Genomic DNA, 21,415 nt, shown 5'->3' on the forward strand with positions numbered 1-21,415 from the left:
GGCCTTCACCATCCTTTCGCTCAGCCCATTCTCCCCTTCTTGCCCTACATACTGAACTGTCCAGCCCTAACTACCTTCTATGTCCCAAAGCTTCCCTACACCTTCCAACTCCACTCCGTCACTCACATACCCTGGCACTACTGAAGCCAGGCAGATGGGCCTTGGAGGTGGAGGAACCACAGCCAGAATTACCAGAAGAGCTCTGGGGACCCACACATGACAAGACGCACCGCCTTGTTAGCCAAGCGCAGCCAAGGCTGTGACAAATTCCCCTGGGACACTTGGTAGGAGCAGGTGTGGTGGGGTGGCACTGAGATTTGGGGTCTGGGAAGATCATAAGACGTACACACAGAATCTCATGGCAAAACCCCAGGGGACTGTGAGGAGCCCTGCTTGAGACATGGATTGCTTGTTCTGGACACCTACCTCCTTGCTCCTGAGGTGGGTGTTGGGTGGGATGGATGGGGGTTCTGGTCGAGGCCCATGTCTCTTTTCCAGAAGGAGAGGCAAAAGCTGGGTTCACACCTACACCTGCCCCTGCTTGGTGAAGCCTTGGCAAAGTGACTTCATCCCTCCTGAGTGAGTCTGTTCTACCAAATGGAGACAGACCATGCTGGGCAACTAAACGTCATCACCTGCATATGGTAGGTACCCTGCAAATGGCAGTAGATGATGTCATAACTATTAAATACATTTTCATACCCAGCGGTTCTGGAGCAGCAGCTGCTTCATAGGGCTGCAGTCATGCTCTGGGAACCTGGCCCAGGGACTGTGCAGGACCCCCCAGGAAGTATCCCTGTTCAGGGCTGTGAAGTGAATGGCCAGGATTTGCCCTCCCTCCCCCTCTGGAGACCTCCAGGAACTCCTCTGGGCCCTCACTCACTCGCGTGTTCCAGGGTCCACACTGCCTGGGTGGAGATATAGTTATCTAATATCACAGCCCTGGTGAGCAGCAGGTGTGGCACTCACCCTGGCCCCCCAGGCAAGCACCCATACTCTCTGAGCTGGGTCCAGGGCAGCTTCTTTCTTCTAAGAGCTGGGGTGTGTGAGATGGGAGGGTGCTTGGCTTTGCAGACCTGCTGGGGAGTATCAGGAGGAAGCATCTGCCATCTCCGCCCTGGTCTAGAGAAGAGAAGGGAGGGTGTGGGCTATCCTTCCAAGGGTGGAGCTCCAAGCCCAAACAAGGCATTCCCCTCAGAGGCCTGCCTTTTAGGCTCAGCCACTGCAGCCACCTCTGGACAGGATAATATCCTAAAAGCATGAGCAAGTTCTTCAGATAGAAGTTGGGGCATAGAGTAGAACCATCAGGGTCAGAATCTGATCTGTCAGGAATCCCCTCTGGCCTCCTAATAATAGAAGATCTGCAGGTCTGTGGGTGACCCTGCAACCTAGAGGAAGGCCAAGGACAAAGATCAGAGCTGGGTCTGGCCCTACTTTCTGATAAAGTGGGCCTCAAAGCACAGTGGCCTCAGTTGAAAGCTTCTCATTCTTCTAATACCGGGATTCTCCAACTCCAGGGTGCTGAGCCCCACCCCCAAGTGTCTGATTCAGGGGGCCTGGGTGGAATCCTCAGATTTGCTGGGAACAAGTTCCCATTGCCAATGCTGCTGGTCAAGGGCCACACTGCAAGAACTCCTTTAGGGGATGGGATGACGTGATCCTGGTACAAGCGGATACTGAAGTGATGACAACTCAGAACAAACATCCCAGAGAGTCAAAAACACAACTCAGACACAAACTATAGTGAGCTCATTCCCAATGCCCAACTCTGACACCACCCAGAAGAACCACAGAGCAGGTTCCAGGTCACTGCTGCTTCCAGTGGCTGGCCCAAAACCTTCAACTGAGATCTCTAGAAGAATCCTTCACCAACAAACAATGCCACATCCAAACAAAACTCAGTTAACAGATGTCAGAATGACCTGAGCTGAGCTCTGTGGGAATGTGGCTTCCCAACTTTGTGGGCGTCTCCCCTCTCCCCGATGGCCCCTGTGACTCACAACAGGGACTGACACTTCCCTACAGCCCCCTCACCCCCATCTCACCATCCTAGTTGCAAGCAGACTCTGGACCCCAAGAAAGAAACCACTGCCTTGGCCTCTAAGAATCTGGCCTAGTAGACAGAGATTGATTTACTGAAATCCTTACTGAACACATATGCGCCAGGGTTAGGGGACAGAAAGGCTCTTGTCCACAGGGGCCCTCCAGTCCAGGAGCAGAGGGTGACTGACAAGGAAGCAGGTGAGGTATTTCTCTGTGCACAGCTGGTACAGAGAGAAGCCCGAGGGAAGGGGAGCACAGAGACGCACACCTGACCCAGTCTGGGGAGGAAAGTTGAGCCAGGTATGGGAGAGGACAGTCTGCAGAGAGAAGCCAGCACAGAGGTGAAGTTGGACCAAAGTGGGGAGTGCCAGAGGTGAGACAGAGAAGGAGGCCTCAGGGTGTAAGGGTTTCTGCAGCCACCCCAAGGAGCTCATCCCTGCTCGGAGCAGCAGGGAAGGCTGATGATTCTACTAAGGTTGGCTCCTAGACGAGAAACAAGCACAGGGTGCCCCCACCCTCCACTGTGAGCATGTCCTCCGAGCCATATAAGTGGCAACTTTAGAGAAGGCGACCAGAGACCCCTTTGGTTGGGGCAGATGGTGACTTGGCAAGCAAGGAAGGGCTCCAAGGGCCATGGAGGGCTGAAAGGGCAGGTGCTTTGAAGAGGAAGCTCTGCAGATGGTGCCCTTTTGGTCTTGGACAGATCAAGGGCTTCGGTGGGTCCCAGCTCTTGAGGGAGGCTCTGGTATGGAAAGGTCAGCCCCGGAAGCGCCGAGATCACTAAGCCAGTGACTGGGCAAGGAGTCTTCGAGCCTGCCTGGAGGGAGCAGAGGAGAGAGGAGTGCTGCTAGTGGCAGGCGCTAGACCCCACCGTATGTCTGGGCTGCTGAACGGCGGCCAGCCATGGGTTAAGGAACCAGATTCTAGATGACAATAAAAATAACTGCCACCTCTTGCATGGTGCTTATTATGAGTCAGGCACGCCTCTTAGCACTTTAACTTTCAGAACACATGTAATCCTCAAGCATCCTAAGAGTTAGTTACCATTATTATCCCCATTTTTTAAGAGGAAGAAACTAAGGCGCATAGAAACTCAGTAATTCTCAAGGTCACACCCCTGGGAGTGGCGGGATCAGGGGCAATGACCCTGAACCTTCACTGCAAACTCCTTGAGCTAGGAGAGCTCTTAGAGGTCAATCGACCCAACTCCCTTATCTTATAGAGGGGAAACTGAGGCCGAGAGAGACTGAGTGGTCTGTTCAATGGTACTAAGCTGGTTAGTTTAGCATCATGGGATCAGGAATCCAAAGAATAACTTAGTGAAGATGGTTTGGTAGACCAAAGGACCAGGAGCTGGGAGAATAGGCTCAAATAACCCTCTGGCTATCTGCTGGTCCTCAGCCACCCCTGCTCACTACCTTCATCTCCACCTCATCCCTGCCTCTATCCTATGCCTTCAGTGTACACACAGACACCACTCAGCACCCTGGTCTCTCATTTCCTTGCCCCTAATCCTAGTGACCTCTACCTCCACTCAGCTTTAGCTATTCATTCATCACCAGGGCTTGGCTCCCCCACTCCCTACATCCCTCCCCCAGCTCTGCCACAGTCTCCCATTCTTCTAGCTCCTTCATCTCTACACTCTCAAGCTTTCCAGAGACTTCCAGAGCTACACTTTCTTCAAGCCCACAGGCCACTGCCTGTCCACTGCTCTCCATCCCGGGTCCCACGGACCACCCTCTCAGCAGTACTCTCTTTATCACCACTTTTACCTTTGTCTTCCGCCTGGTGATTCTGATGAGAAACCAGAGCTGAGAAATCAAAGAAGGAGGCCTGACACTTACTGATCTTGAAGCCATGTCCACTCCTCCTTGGCCTTCCATGCCCCAGGTTCTGTACCTTCATGGATGTTGGCACATGGTAGGCCACATCCGTATTTTTTGAGTGAATGGATATGCATTCCTAGGGCTTGTCCCAAGTACCAGTGGAGGTGAGAATGTCCATTTAATGAACTCCAACTATGCAGAAGTTTTTCATTTATGTTTTTTCATCTAACCCTCTCATCTCCCAGTGCCTGTGAGGTGGGGATAAATATCTCTACTTTACACAAGGGAAACTGGATCTCGCTGAGGTATAGTGAATTGCCTGGGGCCGCAAAGCTTTTGCTTGGTAGATCTGGGCTTAGAGATCTGGTACCAAGTCTTTCCTTCTTTCCTCTGATATAAGTCTTTGACCCAGAGAGGGTAGAGCTGAAGCAAGTGCCATCTTTCTGGCCACTGGTTCCCCATGGACCCCTGATTGTCCTGGCATCAGCTTTAGACCTGGTACACCCAAGCCAACAAGGTGAAGTGAACCGCCTGGGGTCACACAGCCATTGCTTGGCAAAGTGGGGCCAAGAGATCGGCATATCTGATCCAAGGCCTGAGCAGCTCTGGGTTACTGCACACTAGCTTTGAATCTCATGGATAGGGGCTCCAAGGAGCAGCTGGTTCCAAGGTAGGATAACCCTCAGCCCTCTACCCCTTTCAGAAGATTAAGGTTTTAATTAAGGTTTTCCCCCCATTTCCCTCTAACTTCGGGATTGCTTTCATTTGACATTCCTTCCAGTGCACCAGTACGGAACAGAACTGCTTGATGCTGCTGATCGACCAGTTTCATAAAAGGACTCCAGTTTCCTCTGCACTCACGAAAAGCTGTTAGCTCCTGGAGAGTTTCCAGGGCCTGCACTCCAGTGATGCAGCCAGACATCGGGAGAGGGATGCCAAAGCCCTTGGGCACAGAGAGGAGTCAGCTGGGCTGAGAGATTAAAATCGAAAGGGGTTCTTGCCAGCAATACCACCAAGCAACATCCTGTCCTTAGAAAAGAGGCTTCCCACTGAGATGCCCTGAAACCTGGCTGAAGGCTCTAACACAGCTGTGCAGGGACAGAGATGTGGTACCAAACTGACATTTCCTGACGCCAGTGAGGACAGAGTAATGGAGAAAACACTGACCAACAGTCTGTCAGGCTTCCAGCCTCAGCTGGCCTCTTTACCAGCAAGTGCCCTGGGGCAAGAAGGCACCTGCCCTCTGTGAGCCTCAGTTTCCTCATCTGTAAAATGGGAACCATAACCTCTCCCTAAAGGGCAACTGGCTGTTTGGAAATCTATAAAGCTTGGGGCTGATCACGTATCCTCTTTAAACCAAAGATTGGGGTTTTTCAAACCTCTCTACACAAAGGTAGTTCTCATGTGACTACAGGTAGTTAGGGATAGGAAGAAGGAGCAATGGGCTGTCTGGACCTGGAGTCTAGATTCTGGGATTCAGTCCTGACTTGTCTGTCAACAATCTTGCATAACTTCAGAGATGCTTTGAAGCCCTGAACTTTGTTCATTCCTCTCTCTGAGCCTCAGTCTCCCCTTCTGTACAATGGGGAGGTTGGGGGAGGTGTCTCTAAGAGCCCTTCAGGCTATGTCAGCCAAAGACTCCATTGCGAAAAAGCAGGTCCCTCCAAGTCTCAGCAGAGTCCATGTGGATGGGGCCACAGGACTGGCCCTGCCCACTCTCACCATTAATCTGCTTCACACTCATTCTAGAACATTCGTGGCTGCTGTATAAAGGGCAGGCTTCCAGCAACAGCCTCTTCAGTGTTTGGCAGTGAGTCACTCCCACTGGAGGTCAAGTTCTCTTTGTGCCTCTGCCTGGGGACTGGGAAACAGAGGTGGGAAGCTGAGGACCATTCTTGTCAGGGAAAATCTGGCCTTGTTTGGATGACTACAGACTACTTCTGCTTTTCAAGCACCTCTGAAAATATCCCTCTTGGTGCATAAACGGTATAGTTTGCAAAGCTCTTTGAAATTCATGACTCATCTGATTTTGGCAGGAGGTCTACAAGATGGGCTCGGGAAGGGTTATTGTCCGCATTTTGTAGGGACGGAAGCTGCAGCTCAGAGAAGTGAGGTGACTTGGCCAAGGTCGCACAGCTAACGCATGGAGTGGCCTCTCCTTCCCAGGGAAAAATGGGGCAGAGCCTCGGAAAGGCAAGTGCAGAGCTGGCGTGGAAACCGGGTCTGGTGGTTCCTGGCCCTGCTCCACTCCACCTCCCTCCCGCCACCCCTCGACTGGCAGAAGGGGCGTGTCCTCCCCAACTACTCTCACAGAGGTCTGCTGCACACCCACCGCACACATTTCCCTGAGGATCTGCTCACAGTTGTTTCTCTTTCTTTCTCTTGGGATCCTAAGCAAACCTGGACTGTATCCTCTTGTGGGGAAGCTCCAAGGACCAAGAGCACACATAGGAGAAGACAGGAAAGTAGGGACTATAAAGAGATGAGGGAAGAAAGTAAGAAACCATTCTGCACTCAGCTGAGTGGAGAAAGCTTTTTAAAAGATTTGCTAATATCCACTGTTTGTAAAAAATGTGTGGAAATTTTCAAAGTGTTTGGAGGAACTAGAAATTAGAACAGGCTTTCTGGAGGTCAGTTTGTCTGAACGTTTTAAATGTCCCAGTAACTCTACTTCTAGAAATCTATTGTGAAGATGCATACCTAGGTGGAATGGTGTTGGCTGTGACATCAAAAAGCTGTAAACATTCAGTAATTTACCATCTATCCACCTGACAACATCATAGCCCACTAATAAGAATGAAGTCAATGAAGATCTCAAAGATCTGTTGTAAAGTGAAAAATGCAAAACATCTACCTAGTATGAGGACATTAGGTTTAAAAGTACTGAAAAAGGTCTGGGCAGAGGAACATTACACAGAAAGCCGGACTTGACTTGGAAGAGAAAGTGGATTTAGAGGAATTGGGTAAAGCAGCCCTTTTCTTTCTTTCTTTTTTTTTTTTTTTACTATATGTAATTTAACTTCTCTTTTCCTTGCAACAACAACAGCAAACCTCAGAACACCAAGTACTGATGTATATTTGTAAATCATTAAGACAAACAAAAACTAAAAAAACCCCATCCAATCCACAGTGACTTTGGGAATCTTCATTCCAAGCCAGCTTCTCCCCAAATTCTCCTCACAGGAGAAACATTCTCGGTGGCACCTCGTGATTTTGGATCATCACTAGGGTCTGCAGCAAGAACAACACATCTACGGGGGTGGTGAGGGAATAAGCCACATGATTTAGCCAGAAGGCACAATGGAAGGGAAGGTTCCACTCCTGAGCTATGCGAGTTGGAGGTCTTCACCAGCCCCAAGCACAGTCGAATACCTCAACAGCTCCAAGGCCCCGGAACAGTGCCCACCCTGATGGAGCTGTCGCGCCCCTCGCCTGGAGGTGGGTGAGGGGCGCCTCCCAGCGGCGCGTACCTCTGAGAAGCGCTGCACATCCTGGGTCAGCGTGCCCACCCGTCTCCACTGGTAGTGCTTCAGCAACTTCAGGATGGCTGGATTCACCGCGTTATCTGATGGGACCGTCCGAAAGAAGTAAGGGTATTTCTTCTTATCTGCTAAAACAGGCGTGGTGGCAGCAAAGGACAGCTGAAAAACACAAAAGAGACAGCATTTTACTGGGGGTACCTCATAGCTGTGGGCCCAGGATCTTTCCTAAGGGAACAGAGGTCTTTAGTTCTCACTTGAGGTACAAACACAGGGGCAAAATACTTATAACCTTCTTACTGCAAAAGTAACATGTTACAATTGAAGAGGCTTTTAAAAATGCAAAATAAGGAGAAAGAACCTTCGTTAATGTTGTCGTCTGCCTCCTTCAGATCCTTTCTCCATGCATGGCAATGAACTAAAAAAAAGATTCTTGAGATCACTCTATATACACATTTGAATTGTTTGTTTATTCCCTCATTAAACATTGTCTTAAAAGCATTTAACCATCCTGTTAAAACTTCTTGCAAACATTTTATCATGTAAATTTTTAATAGTTCCATAATATTCTAGCATCTGAACATACTGTAATTTACTAAATTGTGTTTAATTTGGGGACATTTAGACTATTTCTAATTTGTCACTATTATCATATTATTCTACAAGCACCTTTGTGCTTAGCATTTTTCCCCTATATTTCAGGCTTTTTCCATAGGGTAGAGTCTGGGATGTGAAATTTTTCCCAAAGAAAGAATGTGAGTTTTTAAAGACATGGGGTGATTTGAGAGAATAGCACTGAAACATGTATATTGCCATATGTAAAATATGTAACCAGTGCAAGTTCAATTCATGAAGCAGGGCACCCAAAGCCAGTGCTCTGGGACAACCCAGAGGGATAGGGTAGGGAGGGAAGTGGGAGGGGGTTTCAGGATGGGGGGCACACATGTGTACCTGTGGCTGATTCAAGTTGATGTATGGCAAAAAACAGCACAATATTGTAAAGTAATTATCCTTCAATTAAGATAAAGAAATTAATTTAAAAAAATAAAGACTTCATACTTATTTCCAAAAAGGATTGTATCAATTTGCACACCCACTAGCCAGGTATAACTACAGAGGATCAATCTTACCACATTCTTGTCAACAGACAGAAATAAAACATCTTTCTATCTAATTTATTAATGATTTATTACTGAAAAACTGGAATCATATTGCATTTACCTTTTTCTATGTGGCTGATTACTAGTCATAAGTCCTATTTTAGGAATTGCTTTTTCATGTCTCTTATTTATTTTTTGAGTGGTATTCTAATGCTTTCCTTATCAAATTTAATGAAGACTGTTATACGTACAGCATTCAAACTCAAGCTATTACAGGTGCTGCAAACACCCCAGCTTGTTTGCTTTTACATTTCATGTGTGTATATCCTAATTTACAGTCAGTAGTCAAATCTGTCCATCTTTCCTTTTATTAGTCCTTCTTTTTCTTTTAAGTGCATGTGAGTTGCTAAATTGGATTTTAATTATCTGTCCTACAGGGCCCAGCATAAATGTCACCTCTTCTATAACATTTCTTCTGATCTCTGCTTTCTCTTCCCCTCAGCCTCATCCACAGAAAGTGGTTATCAAATTTTTTGATCTTTGCAGTGTGATGGTGGAAAAATGGTATCTTCTTGTAGTTCTGATTTGCATTTACCTTATTAAGAGTGAGGTTGAGGATCTCTCTGATGTTGAAGAACAATTTGCAGTATCTTTCTGGAAAGTATTCACATCCTTTGCTTGTTTTCCAATTGGACTTTGAGTCTTTCCCTTACTGGTTAGCAGAAGTGATCTTACTGGTTAGCAGAAGTAAGGAGATTAGCCCTTCGTGATATAAGTTGCTAATTCACCCTCAGTCTGTACCTTTTCTTTTGATGTTTCTCATGATGTCTTTTGCCATATAGAGTTGTTTGTGTGTGTGTGTGGCTGAATTTATTAATTTTTTCCTTTCTGTTTTCAGGCTTTATGTCATATTTAGAAAAACCTTTCCCAACCTGAGATTGTACGAGAATTCCTCCATGGTGCCTTCTAGCCTGTCTGTCATCCTCCCCTGTCTGTCCTACCAGGTCATCGCCTGGTGAGGGAGGAGGAAGATTCGGTACCCGCCTGTGATGAGCGCTGACCCAGCTGATGGTCAGGCTTTATATGATTCTGTGGCCCCTGACAAATCATTTTGCTTTTCATGTGTCTAGCAAGTATTTAATAAACTCTTGGATAGTTTTTTTGTTGTTGATGGGTACCGGTAGCTCCAGAATTTTGTGACCACTGCCCTGGTTATATCTGTGCATTACTTGTTAACGCTACTTGGTCTAGTCTAATCTTCATCAGGATGCTTCATTTACCAAACTTTGTGCTCAGCATACCTAAACATTGTTTTATTTTTGGCCATGCTGCACAACTTTCAGAATCTTAGTTCCCTGACCAGGGTTGAACTTGTGCCCTCAGTAGTGAAAGTGGGGAGTCCTAACCACTGGACCACCAGGGAATTCCCAACACTCTTTTTAAAAAGTAGTACTTCCTTCCTTCTTTTGTTTCGTTTAAATCTTTGATCCAGAGAGGGCATGGCTGAAGCAAGATCTCTCTTTGCTGCCACCAGCTTTCTCCCCCAGCGTTTGCTATTCCAGCAGCTCTAGATTCAATATGCTCAGAGTCCAGCTTCAGCATCTTGGGAAGAAACGTCCTGGCACCCCCAGCCCCCAGTTGAAGTTGCTTTGCTGCTCTTCCTGTGACCTGAGGAAGCACTTCTTCCCCCCAAGACTTCAGCAGAGCAGGGCAGTAGCAATCTTGTCCCTTTGGTGACCTGGCTCAGGCAGTAGATTGCCACTACCTAGGGTCCCCAGATCTCCTCGGTTCACTTAGCAGCCTCAACAGGTCCCATTTGTTGGAGCTGAACACACAACAACCCATCAGCTGTCACCGGAGCTAGAGACCACCTATAGAAACCGATTTCTAAGATCCCCACAGAGACAGGACATCATCCCAAGCTTGGTTGAGGTCAAGGACAGATCAACTGTTAAAAAAAATTGGGGGGTGGGTGGAGTAAGCCCCAGTAGGGAGTACCCAGAGAGAGGAAATCCCAGTTGGACACAATAAGGACACTCACATCCAGAGTTGTCCAGCAAGGGAAGGCCTGCTGACAGAAGTAGTGAGATCCCTGTGTCTGGAGGCATGCAAATGGAGGCTAGCCCGTGGCCCAGAAAGAACACAGAGTGGCTTCAAACTGTCTGAGAACTCCTGAAAACCTGTATGAAAACACCTGTGGGGCATGCATATGCATACAGACACACACATTTTTCTGAAAAGAGGATCCATGGCTGCCATCAGATTTACAACAAGGATCTTACAACCAACCAAAGTGAGCACATCTGCCTGAAGGTGATACTTAGGTCCCATAGTGATGTAAGAAATAGAAGCTCTCTACAGTCTACTCAGACCCAGTATCTGTGATTCTTCTCTCAAGATTAAAACAACACTTCCAGTTACCATAGGTCAGTGTAGGAAGGAGCTATTAAAAAATCAGAGAGACACTATTTCAGGACCTGGGATGGTATATGTGCAATTGCATCCCCAAAAATGCTTATCTAATACAATTTGGAAAATATTGGTTTTCTGATGTGATTTCTGAATCACACTCTGGTTGATACTTTGCTATTATTGTCCCATTAGTTCCAGGTCCACAATTAATTGTTGCTTGAACAACCTCATATGTTTGCCCTGTAGGTAATTACAGTGGTTACTGTTCAGTGAATAAATGGCCCATTGTGTTTACAATGGGCTTGGAGTACAATATATGCCCCGGGTCTAAATCATGTTGGGTGCAAAATATTAACTGGCACTGACATTTTCTGCACCATTTGAGATAATGCACACTTTGATTAGATTGCTTTGCATCACTGTTCTTCTAGCTTTAGCCTCCTAAAACTTTCTTCTACCGGCAAAGGCTGCAGGCGCTGGGTAGCACTGCTGAACTTCAGAACTGAAGGAACCTGAGAAATCATCTAGTTCTGGGGTTCTCTCTCTACTCTGGCTACACACTGGAATCACATGAGGAGATTTTTTAAAATATTGATGACTTGGTCCCACTCCAAACCAAGTGAATCAGAATCTCTGGGCATAGAGCCCAGGTATCAGTATTATTTAAAAACTTCCCAAGGTGATTATGGAGCCCAATGAAGGTTGAGAATCACTAGTACAGCTCAACAGCCCTAGTTTTGAATAAGCAGACTGAGGTCCTGAAATGGAAAGACATCGAGATACCCATCAAAATTAGTAAGAGGTAGAAACAGAATTCGAATGCAGAGCTAAAGGACTCTAACACCTGTGTTCTTTCTTCCTCTGCTGCCTGTGTGCCAGGCTTTCCTCCTCCAGCACAGACACCCAGTTCCTGCAACACGTGGCCTGTCAGCATCAGGACCCCATTCAAAGATCCAATCTCCTGCCTCATTTCACATAGCCAAGTCAATTTCTAAACAGACTATGACTGAAGTTTCAAGTTAATCTCTACCAAGGATTATTTCAGAGAGTACTTTTAAATTTATTTTACAGTTTCATTATCATTTCTAGTTTTATTGCATTGTTTTGAGAATTTGGTGTATACAGTGTCTGCTTTTGGAATTTATTGAGATATTTTTTGGGTGGCTTATTATATAATCAATTTTGTGACAGTTCCATGGTAGCCAGAAAAATAGATGCAGTCTCTAGTTGTAAGCTATAAAATTCTTTATCAGATTTTTGATGCATAAGAGATATAGCCCAACTAACCATTTATATTACTAACACATGCTTTGTATTTTTGTCTACTTGACCTATCAAAGACTGAGAGGTATGTTGAGCTTTTCTCTATTGTCTCTGACAATTTCTCCATGTTACTCAAATTTTTTGCTTTTTACATTTTGATTTTATGTTGTTTTGAAAATAACTGCTCGTTACAGTTACATCGTTATTTTTCAGCAATGTATATATATCCTTCCCTACTGCAAACAGCAGGTACTTACCAGATAATCACTGAATGATTTGAGGATTAAAATATTTATCAAGATAAAATAACCCTGCTTGTCATTTATTGCTATTTGTTTCATATAATATCTTACTCAATATTAATGCTGAATTAATATCTTGATATTAATATTGAAACCCTTTATTTTTTGCTTGCATTTACCTATCATAGCTCTGATTCTCCTTTTATTTGTATTCCATTAAGATTGTTTTTAAGTATATTTCTTGAAATGAGGACATGAATGTATTTTAAAATACATGCTTATTGCTGCAATAAATACTTGACATTGCATTCATCATCTTGCTGGCAGTCTTTTTTTAAAAAAGAAATGTTTCCTTTTTGTTTCCTTTTGCTCCCTTTGGTTTTCAGACTCCTCCATTCTTCTCCATTCTGGATATATTAATCTTGCTTTTTGTCTTAACCTGTTAGACTATCTTTTCATATTCTGAAGAAGGGTGAGGGGTTGAAAATTTGCTGAGGATGACCCTCTGTTGCTTTGACGCATGGTAGAATATATCTGGATATAAAATTCTTGGGCTACCATTTTTCTGCTTTGAACCTACAAAGTGGTACAGAGGAGAAATCTGAGGATAGTTTGATTGTTATTCATTTACAGGTAAATGACTTTCTCTGTTTGGATGCCTGAAGGGTTTTTTTTTCTTTATTCTTAGAATTTAAAAAAATTGCTTAAATAGTTGTGGATGTGGCACTCTTGATTTTATCTGGAACACAGGGAGGCTTTCAATCTATAGGCTCAAGTCTTTTAACTAAAAAAACATATATATATGCATATGAACATTTACACATATATATAAGTATAAATACATTATGTCAATGTAGCATTTATATATAACATATAATGCTATATATTCATTATATTTATATTACATTAATATTCATATATATCCTTGCCTCTCCACTAGAATACTTGATTAGCTACGTGTTGTCTTTCATTCCCTAAATCCGTATCTGTATTTTTTCTGTGATTTCACATCTTGGTCCTTCTCCTCTGCATTCTGAAAGACCATCTTATTTTATCTCTTATTAGAGGGTACCTGAAAATTCAGTTTCACTAATTTCTGGTAAAAGGGCCATATCATCCACAGTCCCGGTGACAGAGCACCAGGGTTCTCATTTCTTCACATACTAACCACCATTTGGCATTACCTGACTTCCTACCTTTTTGCTTATCTTTCAGGGATAAGGTAGCTCTTTATTAATAATTGATTCTGCAGCGCCCCGAACATAATGTGGTTGAGTAGCTGTATGGATACACCATTCAAGTTCTTTATTCAGTGGGTTTGCTTTTCAAGTCACTTTCAGTGTTACTGTCCTTGCCATATTTTTTATTGTTATTGACTTCTTCCATTTTCTAGTAATTTTTTAATGATCAGAACCCTTTTTGCTCCATCCTATCTCATGTTTCATGGAGACCATGTCTTTCCTGCATATGACTGAAGCTGCTGAAAGTCTTTCTAAAGTTTTTTTCTTTATCCTACAATAGCTTATCTTCAGAGCTGGACTCTTTCTCTACTTCTGGGTATTGTGAGTCTTCGGTTATTTTTGCAGTATTTTTTCAAAGGCTGAATGTTAGGTATTTTCAATGTACTCATCCTCAAAAGCATGGCAGGTATTCTGAGAGGTTGCCTATTAACAGATAATACATGGATTGCCCATGGCCCTGTTTTCTGTCTGTTTACATTGTAACTGAGTATTTTTTTCTCAGAAAACTGAGGAACGAGGGTTTGAGCACAGATTTTGGTGTCTAGTACGCTCCCCCCTTACATAGTTCGATATTAACAAGTGCCTGATTTCCTGATTCTCTGGGTCAACACAGTACACCAAGTTTCTGTCCTGCATTGCTGCCAGGAATTTTCTTTTCTGCCTATAAAACTTTACTTTGGAGATTTCTGTTTAAACTTCTTGTGCTCTCCTGTCTACCCTCTATCTAGCTTTGTCTAGGAATTTATAGCTCTGTTTGAATTGAGAAAGATAAATGAAAATGAAGAGGAAAAAAGCATCTTGATTGCCTCAAAGATCAGCAACTGTGACTAGAGGCATAGTTGTCCAAATTTCTGATTGGATGGTAATGAATTTGCCTGCAAGGCAGGAGACCCAGGTTCGATCCCTGGGTCAGGAAGATCCCCTGAAGAAGGAAATGGCAACCCACTACAGTATTCTTGCTTGGGAAATCCTATGGACAGAGGAGCCTGGTGGGCTACGGTTCATAGGGTGGCAAAAAGTTGGACATGACTAAGTGTTACCCAAGGAAGGAAGGATCTGGGTCCCTAATAGATTCTGGCAGTTGGTGGGGGAGAGAAAAGTCTGTTATTTTACAGGGCAGCTGTAATTTTAGGCAGCAAGTTTCCGAGTGCCAAGAGACAATATTTGGTAGAATTTTCTCAAGCATATCCCATCTACTTTATAATCAGCGAAGCTTCCAAACATCTAGACTGTCAGTAAGTCTTAGAGTCCCTTAGTTCTTTGAGGTAGGATTTACTATCCATTTTACAGCTAAATAAACCATGGCCCAGAAAAGCGACACAATCCATGCAAGTTCAATGCAGGAAAATGTAATTTTGACTTCATATCTGGTTGCCTTTCTTTTTATTTTTTAATAAATTTTTAATTAATTAATTTATTTATAACTGCACTGGCTCTTCATTGCTGCACATGGGCCTTTTATAGTTGTAGTTGTTATGACTCTGCAACCCCATGGACTCCAGCACACCAGGCTTCCCTGTCCTTCACTGTCTCCAGGAGTTTGCTCAAACTCATGTCCATTGAGTCAGTGACACCATCCAATCATCTTGTTCTCTGTCACCCCATTCTCCTCTTGGCCTCAATCTTTCCCAGCATCAGGGTCTTTTCTAATAAGTCAGCTCTTCACATCAGGTGGCTCAAGTATTGAAGCTTCAGCATCAGTCCTTCCAATGAATATTCAGGGTTTATTTCCTTTAGGATTGACTGGTTTGATCTCCTTGTTCAAGGAGATCAAGAGTCTTCTCCAGCACCACAAATCGAAAGCATCAATTCTTTGGCGCTCAGCCTTCCTTATGGTCCCACTCTCACATCTGGTTGTGGAGAGTGGGGGCTTCTCCTCGTTGCAGTGCGCGGGCTTCTTGTTCCAGGGACTTCTCTTGTTGCACAGCACAGGCTCTAGGCGCTTGGAATCCAGCAGCTGGAGCACACAGCTTCTAGAGCACAGGCTCAGTAGTTGTGGTACATGGGCTTAGCTGCTCCGCAGCATGTGGGGTCTTTTCAGACCGGGGATCAAACCTGTGTCCTCTGTGCTGGCATGAAGATTCTTAACCACTTAACCAGAGAAGTCCTGGTTCTCTTTCTTCAACCACTTCTGATGCATCAGTCCAAGATGAAGTGGGGCAATGACCCAAGGCTTGCTCTCTCTTCTGAGACCCACTAGCACGGGGAAGAAACTGCTTATTTCAAGGCTTTCAGGGTGTCTCAAACATAGCTGGTGTCTATGGTGGGCATGGTTGGTCCTGGGAAATTCTGGAGGACACAACCTTAACCAGAAAAGTGGAAGAGGAGGCAGCCATCAGCATCTCTCTCTGAGTTCTGGCTTGCCGTGGAATATTCTGTACAAGTTTAGGGTTAGTGTATGGAACTGTGAGTCTCTTTCACATTAAGGGCCCAGAGGTAGAGAGAACAGGAGAGTGAAGCCAACTATACAGACACTTCCGGGAGCTGGAAAACCAGGCTTACCCTTGTCTCTATGGCTTTGAGAGCAAAGCAGAGCAAAGCAGACACCCCCTCTGTGGGTGTCTGTTGTTCTCATCTCTAAAAATGATGGGTTGAACCAAAGACTTGAAAGTTTCCTTCATCTGTATACCACACAACTCTATACTTCTCTCTCCAACAACTGAGGAGAATGATTAAAGAGTTGGTTAGTTTTGTGTGGGTGTGTGTTTCATTTGATCTGATTTATTCTGATAATTGCCATTGTGTTTCACTTCTCTTTTGCAGATTCAAGCCTAAATGAAAAATGTAAATACACCTCCCAATTTCAGGGTCTTTATTAAACTCTCAGCCACTGATGAATTCTTCTCTAAATGTAATTCCTTCTTTACCTGGTTTGGGGCCTCTGGGTTTAACTTGTCTGCAGAAATAAACCATTTTTCAAGTGGAAAATCTAACCAAGAACAGCCTGGGTTGCTAAATCCTAGGTGAGAAGTGCGGGCCAGATGCCAGAGGGGAGAAGATGATTGAGGCTTGCTCTTTTCTCCACTTGGTTTAATCTTCTTCCATGGGTTTGCTGACTGTTTCTGTAATTAAATGAGGGAGGTATTTGTCATCTAGGGTTCCTTTCAGCCAAGATGAATGGAATGCAACTTTCTCAGGAAGCTTCTGACAAAACCCTGTTTGTGGCCAGTGCCAGGACATATACAAAGGCGCCAGGCTGTGTGCGTTGGGAACTGGGGTCCACTTCAGATCTGCGCCAGGTCACCGCTGCGCCCAAGCCCTGGCGAAAAACTGTTTGGACACAAAGTGCCTCAACACAGATGCCTGTGAGACTAATGTGATGTGGGGTGGCCACAAAGCATTTCCCAAGTTAAGGAGGGAAAATGAAAGCCTGGCATTTGGGCGAGTTTCTGCAGCCCCACTCCAATAAGATTTGCTGAGCAGCATATGCAGACTGCCTCTGGGGCTTGAAACTTCTTCTGGAACCCCCTGGGGACAATCACCCTCCTTCCTATTGATGACATTTAGTGCTAATCACTCAGAGATGCACAGCAGTTGAGTTGTTATCACCCATGTCCATTGTCATGTCCTTAAAATCTGGGGACTCACAACAATTCCTGCTGGAGGCAGGGAGGGCATAATAGTGTTTGCTCCTCGTGGAGAGTGCCGTGCCCAAGGTCCCATGAGCAGCAAGGGGCAAAGCTGGGATTTGAACTCAGATATTTTGCCTTCTTCAAGGTATTGCCTAGTGAGCACCTGCCTTGGGGCCAGCATTGTGTGAGGGGGCTTGACGTGAAGGGTTCACTTTGTCACTGAATGTGCGAAGCCACCTTATGGGACAGACATTATTTTGATCTGCATTTTTCGATGAAGCAACTGAGGCTCAAAGAGGTTAAGCCACTTGCACGTGATCACACATCAAATGACTGGCAAAGGAGGGAGACTGATATCACCAGCTTCCATTCCACAGACTGTTATGCTTCTTCTGTGTGATGAACAACTTCCAAAATTCATTTCCTGCTTTAGTCTAACTTTGACCTTCACAAAACGCCACGATACAGAGTAGACTTTATTGCCCTAATTTTATAGATGAGGAAACTGAAGCTCAGAGGGATAAGTGACTTGCTCAGGGTCACATGTGAGCAAGTAAGCAAGTAGCAAGGTTAGGGCTCAAACTTGGGACTTTTCTTCTTGAAATCTGGTTCATCTCTCCATCAAAAAGGCTGCTTCTTAGGAAGGCACCTAGGTACAATATGGGAAAGCAAGTGGGACCATTTAAGAGAAAGCAAAAGAAAAAAAAGATTTGCTTAAAAGAAAAAAAAAAACACAACAAAACTAAATCCATGGCTCATTATGCTTCACTTGCCTGAGATGTTGCAATTCAATTATATGAGACAAAACTCATATGTATATTTGACATTTTATTGAAGACCAAATTCTTCACATTTTTCTTTTTAAACTTTTATTAGGGTTATAAACTACATGTATAAGTATATAAAATATATATGTTCAGTTCAAGGAGTAATAATAAAATCAATATCAACTTGTCGATCACCCAGTTTAAGAGAAAAGCTTTTATTTATGTGCAAATTGTAAAGTAACTTAATTTTTTGCTCTTTAAGATACATTTTTTTTTCCATGTGGCATTCTGTGACTTTTATTTCCTTCTTTACTCCCCTCTACAGTATTTCTATCATTGTTTTACGTAAAGAAGTTTGCAAAACAAATATTACTTCCTCCAATCCTTTTTTTCCTCCTTTAGAGTAAAAAGCTGGAGTTAAGTAGAGAAAGAGCACAACCAAGCCAGTGCTGAGAAAGCAGTATGGTCCATGGGGTAAGAATTCTGAGTTCCAGCTTGGACAGGCTGGAACTGAATGCCGGCCACACCACTCACTACATGACTACAGGAACATTACTTCACCTTTGGGAATCTGTCCCCTCTGAACCAGGGTGACAAGCCCCCTTCCCAACCTTAGGGCTATTCTGAGGGTCTGAATGCACAGGCATCCAATCAATGATTGTTAATGTTAGATCACAGTTTCCAGACTGAGAAGTTATGAGAACTGAATGGTATTTCTTACAATTAAGAAAAGCCTTTTAACTGACAAAATACTTTCCTTCAATAATACCTCAACCCCATGAGGGCAGAATGGAGGAGAGTTTACCCATTTTAACATGAGAAACCTCAGAGAATGGAAGGGTGCTCATGGTAACGTGACTACTACCAGGCTGAGACATAATTCTAACTCATAATTAGGGTCTAATTCTAAATCCTAACCTAGCAACTTAAAAATGTCCGGTTAATTGGAGGACTTCCTTGGTGGTCCAGTGGTTAAGACTCCATGCTTCCAATGAATGGGGCATAGTCTCCATCCTTGGACAGGGAACTAAGTTCCCACGTGCCAGGCAGCGTGGCCAATTAATAAATAAAATCACTTTTAAAATGTCTTGTTAATTTTTAAAAAGTAATGATTGCTTTGCTTGTCTGTGCTCAATTAGAACACGTGTCTTTAATTTTTCTTAAACTTCTGGTTAGATGCTTCATTCACTTCTCCCTTACAGCTGTGTAGGTGACAAATGCAGGAAATTAACAAATTACAATAGAAGACTCTGGTTTCCTCAGTTCCTTTGCACTTTGCCTTCAGCTGATGTCTTTAAGGGTAAGAAGCACTTGTGTGTGATCCCAGCTGTGAAGCCAACTGCCTTTTAATTACCACACTGCAAAAATCATGTCTCCTCATGTCAATTTAGCACCTCTAATTAGTTGATAAGTTGACATCACATCTATGGAGGGGGAAAGGTGTGCTGTGGCCCAGCTCGATGCTTGCAGTGGGAGAAGATACAGCATTCCCATCTGCTGAATCCTCCCATCTCTTTAGAACCAGCTCCTACTCATCTGTCCAGGACTGCTCACAGCCACCTCCTCCATGAAGGCTTCCCTGCTATCCCTCAGCTCTTCCAGCACTGTTTCCTTCCCTTCTTTTGGAGTGCTGAGAAGTGATTGATAGCTAGGCCCATTTCACTGACTGGTCTGTGTGCATTTTGTGGGCTGTCTCCAATCCTCTCTGTAGCTATGAGAGAAAAGAAAAAAGAAGTGGACAGAGGAGGCAATAGGATCACAAGAGGCCTCCATGCTTGCCTTCCAGACAAGAACTCACCATGGTTTTCACACAGAATGGGGCTGAGGAAGAAAGCAAGCACTGGTTTCTGTGGCTGAGAAAAACATGGTTTTAGCTGGGCCTGTGACCTTGGAGTATCTAAAGGGAGTCCAGGCAAAGCTCTGGGCTGTAGGACTCTACTCAGGAATCACTTGACCAGGACAGGCCAAGACTCCTGAGGGGACCCTGCAACACCTGCCCCACAGACACAAAGACAGAGAGCCCACAAAAAGGTCAGGAGGGTGGAGGTCACTGGGCATCTCAAAGCCCAGACAACTGGGCTTTAAAAGAAGGGATCACTGTAGGTTCTGTTTACAATTGTGAGCCAACACCTCCCAGAACCAAGGAAGGAGAAGCAGAATGCTGGACTCCAGACCTCTCAGATCTGCTTCATGATCAGTCCTGGGGAAACTGAGTAAGTTAAATCAAGATAAAAGATTCTAAGGTGCTTTCCAAGAATGTGAAGTCTTCTTCACGGGGACAGAGAAGGTCATCCTGGACCAGTGAGCCTGGGGCTAGGACACAAGGAAAGGAGCATGACTATGGAACTGTCAAGACCCAGCTCTTCCAGTATAAGCTGCATGCCCACCAGCAATCCATTAAACCTCAGTCTCCCTACCTATGAAATGGAAAGAATAAGTCCTGTCAACTCTCCAGGGCTCTTTTTTTTTGAAATGAGAACTTAACTGTGAAAATGTTCTACAGGAAGTAGGTCCTTGTGCTAATGGAACATGAGGGTTACAATACCCACCTAGTCAGCTCATCCATCACCTTTTTCTACCACTCTAGCCTCCTTTCTCACCCTCACTCTCCAGCCTTTTACTTTCCAAGGCATACCAGGCTCTCTCTCATTCCCCCACAAAGAAGCCTTCCTAAACACCTCCCTACACCTCCAGTCCGAGCCAAGTGCACCTCCCCACGCCCATCAGATCTATCACACTGAACCGTAACTGCACCCTTACTTCTCTCCATAAGACAGTAAGATAACAAGCACTTATGTAACAACTTGTAAGTTGTTACATAAGAAGCACACAAATATTAATATTAGTTAAAAAAAATAAGAAAGCTCAGATCAAATTATGACTGTTTCAGGGAGGCTAATATGAACCAATAAAGAAGAAATATTTAGTAATAAGGTATTCAAGAATGAATCACAATCTTGCTAAGTACTGAGTTCCCCATCACTGGAGGTATTCAAGGAAATCTTGAGGATCATCCACCAGGGTCAAGGATGGGATTCTCAAACCAGCAAGGAGTTTGCATGTGATGGTGTTATGTTTTATGTGAATTGGTGGCACACCCAATGGTTTTAGGTGAGCCCCAATCTAATATTTTATATCTTAAGAGGTGTGTTTTTCTTTTTATTTACTTTTATACTTGTTCTTAGTAAATGATCCTGATTTTCCACCCATGGTATTTAAATAAAAGATTGAGTTGATTTAAAGGAAAATACTAAATAAATTAATAATACAAGTGGTATGGAGATTTGGCAAAATCAAGAAAGTGGCAGCTAAATGATGTCTGGGAAACATGGTGTTGCAGGTGTGTTAAGCAGTCTTACAAGAATATATGGCCCTTGGAAATAAAAACCTACTCAAATCTTCATCACTTTCCACTACATTAAACCATAATATGAATTTAAACAATATAGAATGAGCTAGATTCTTACCTT

The 21,415-nt window shown here is 44.3% G+C and overlaps 1 protein-coding gene across 1 annotated transcript in view; it reads right to left on the reverse strand.

Moving 5' to 3' along the window:
• The window catches only part of GABBR2 (gamma-aminobutyric acid type B receptor subunit 2), a 367,577-nt gene that overhangs the window by 206,852 nt on the left and 139,310 nt on the right, over positions 1–21,415 (reverse strand). Inside the window, exon 3 of the mRNA XM_052644771.1 lies at positions 7,340–7,510. Coding sequence (XP_052500731.1) covers positions 7,340–7,510 — 171 coding nt within the window. The remainder of the gene's footprint in view (positions 1–7,339; positions 7,511–21,415) is intronic.

Source organism: Budorcas taxicolor, chromosome 8 (genome assembly GCF_023091745.1).
Source record: "Budorcas taxicolor isolate Tak-1 chromosome 8, Takin1.1, whole genome shotgun sequence".
NCBI classification, from domain to species: Eukaryota; Metazoa; Chordata; class Mammalia; order Artiodactyla; family Bovidae; genus Budorcas; species Budorcas taxicolor.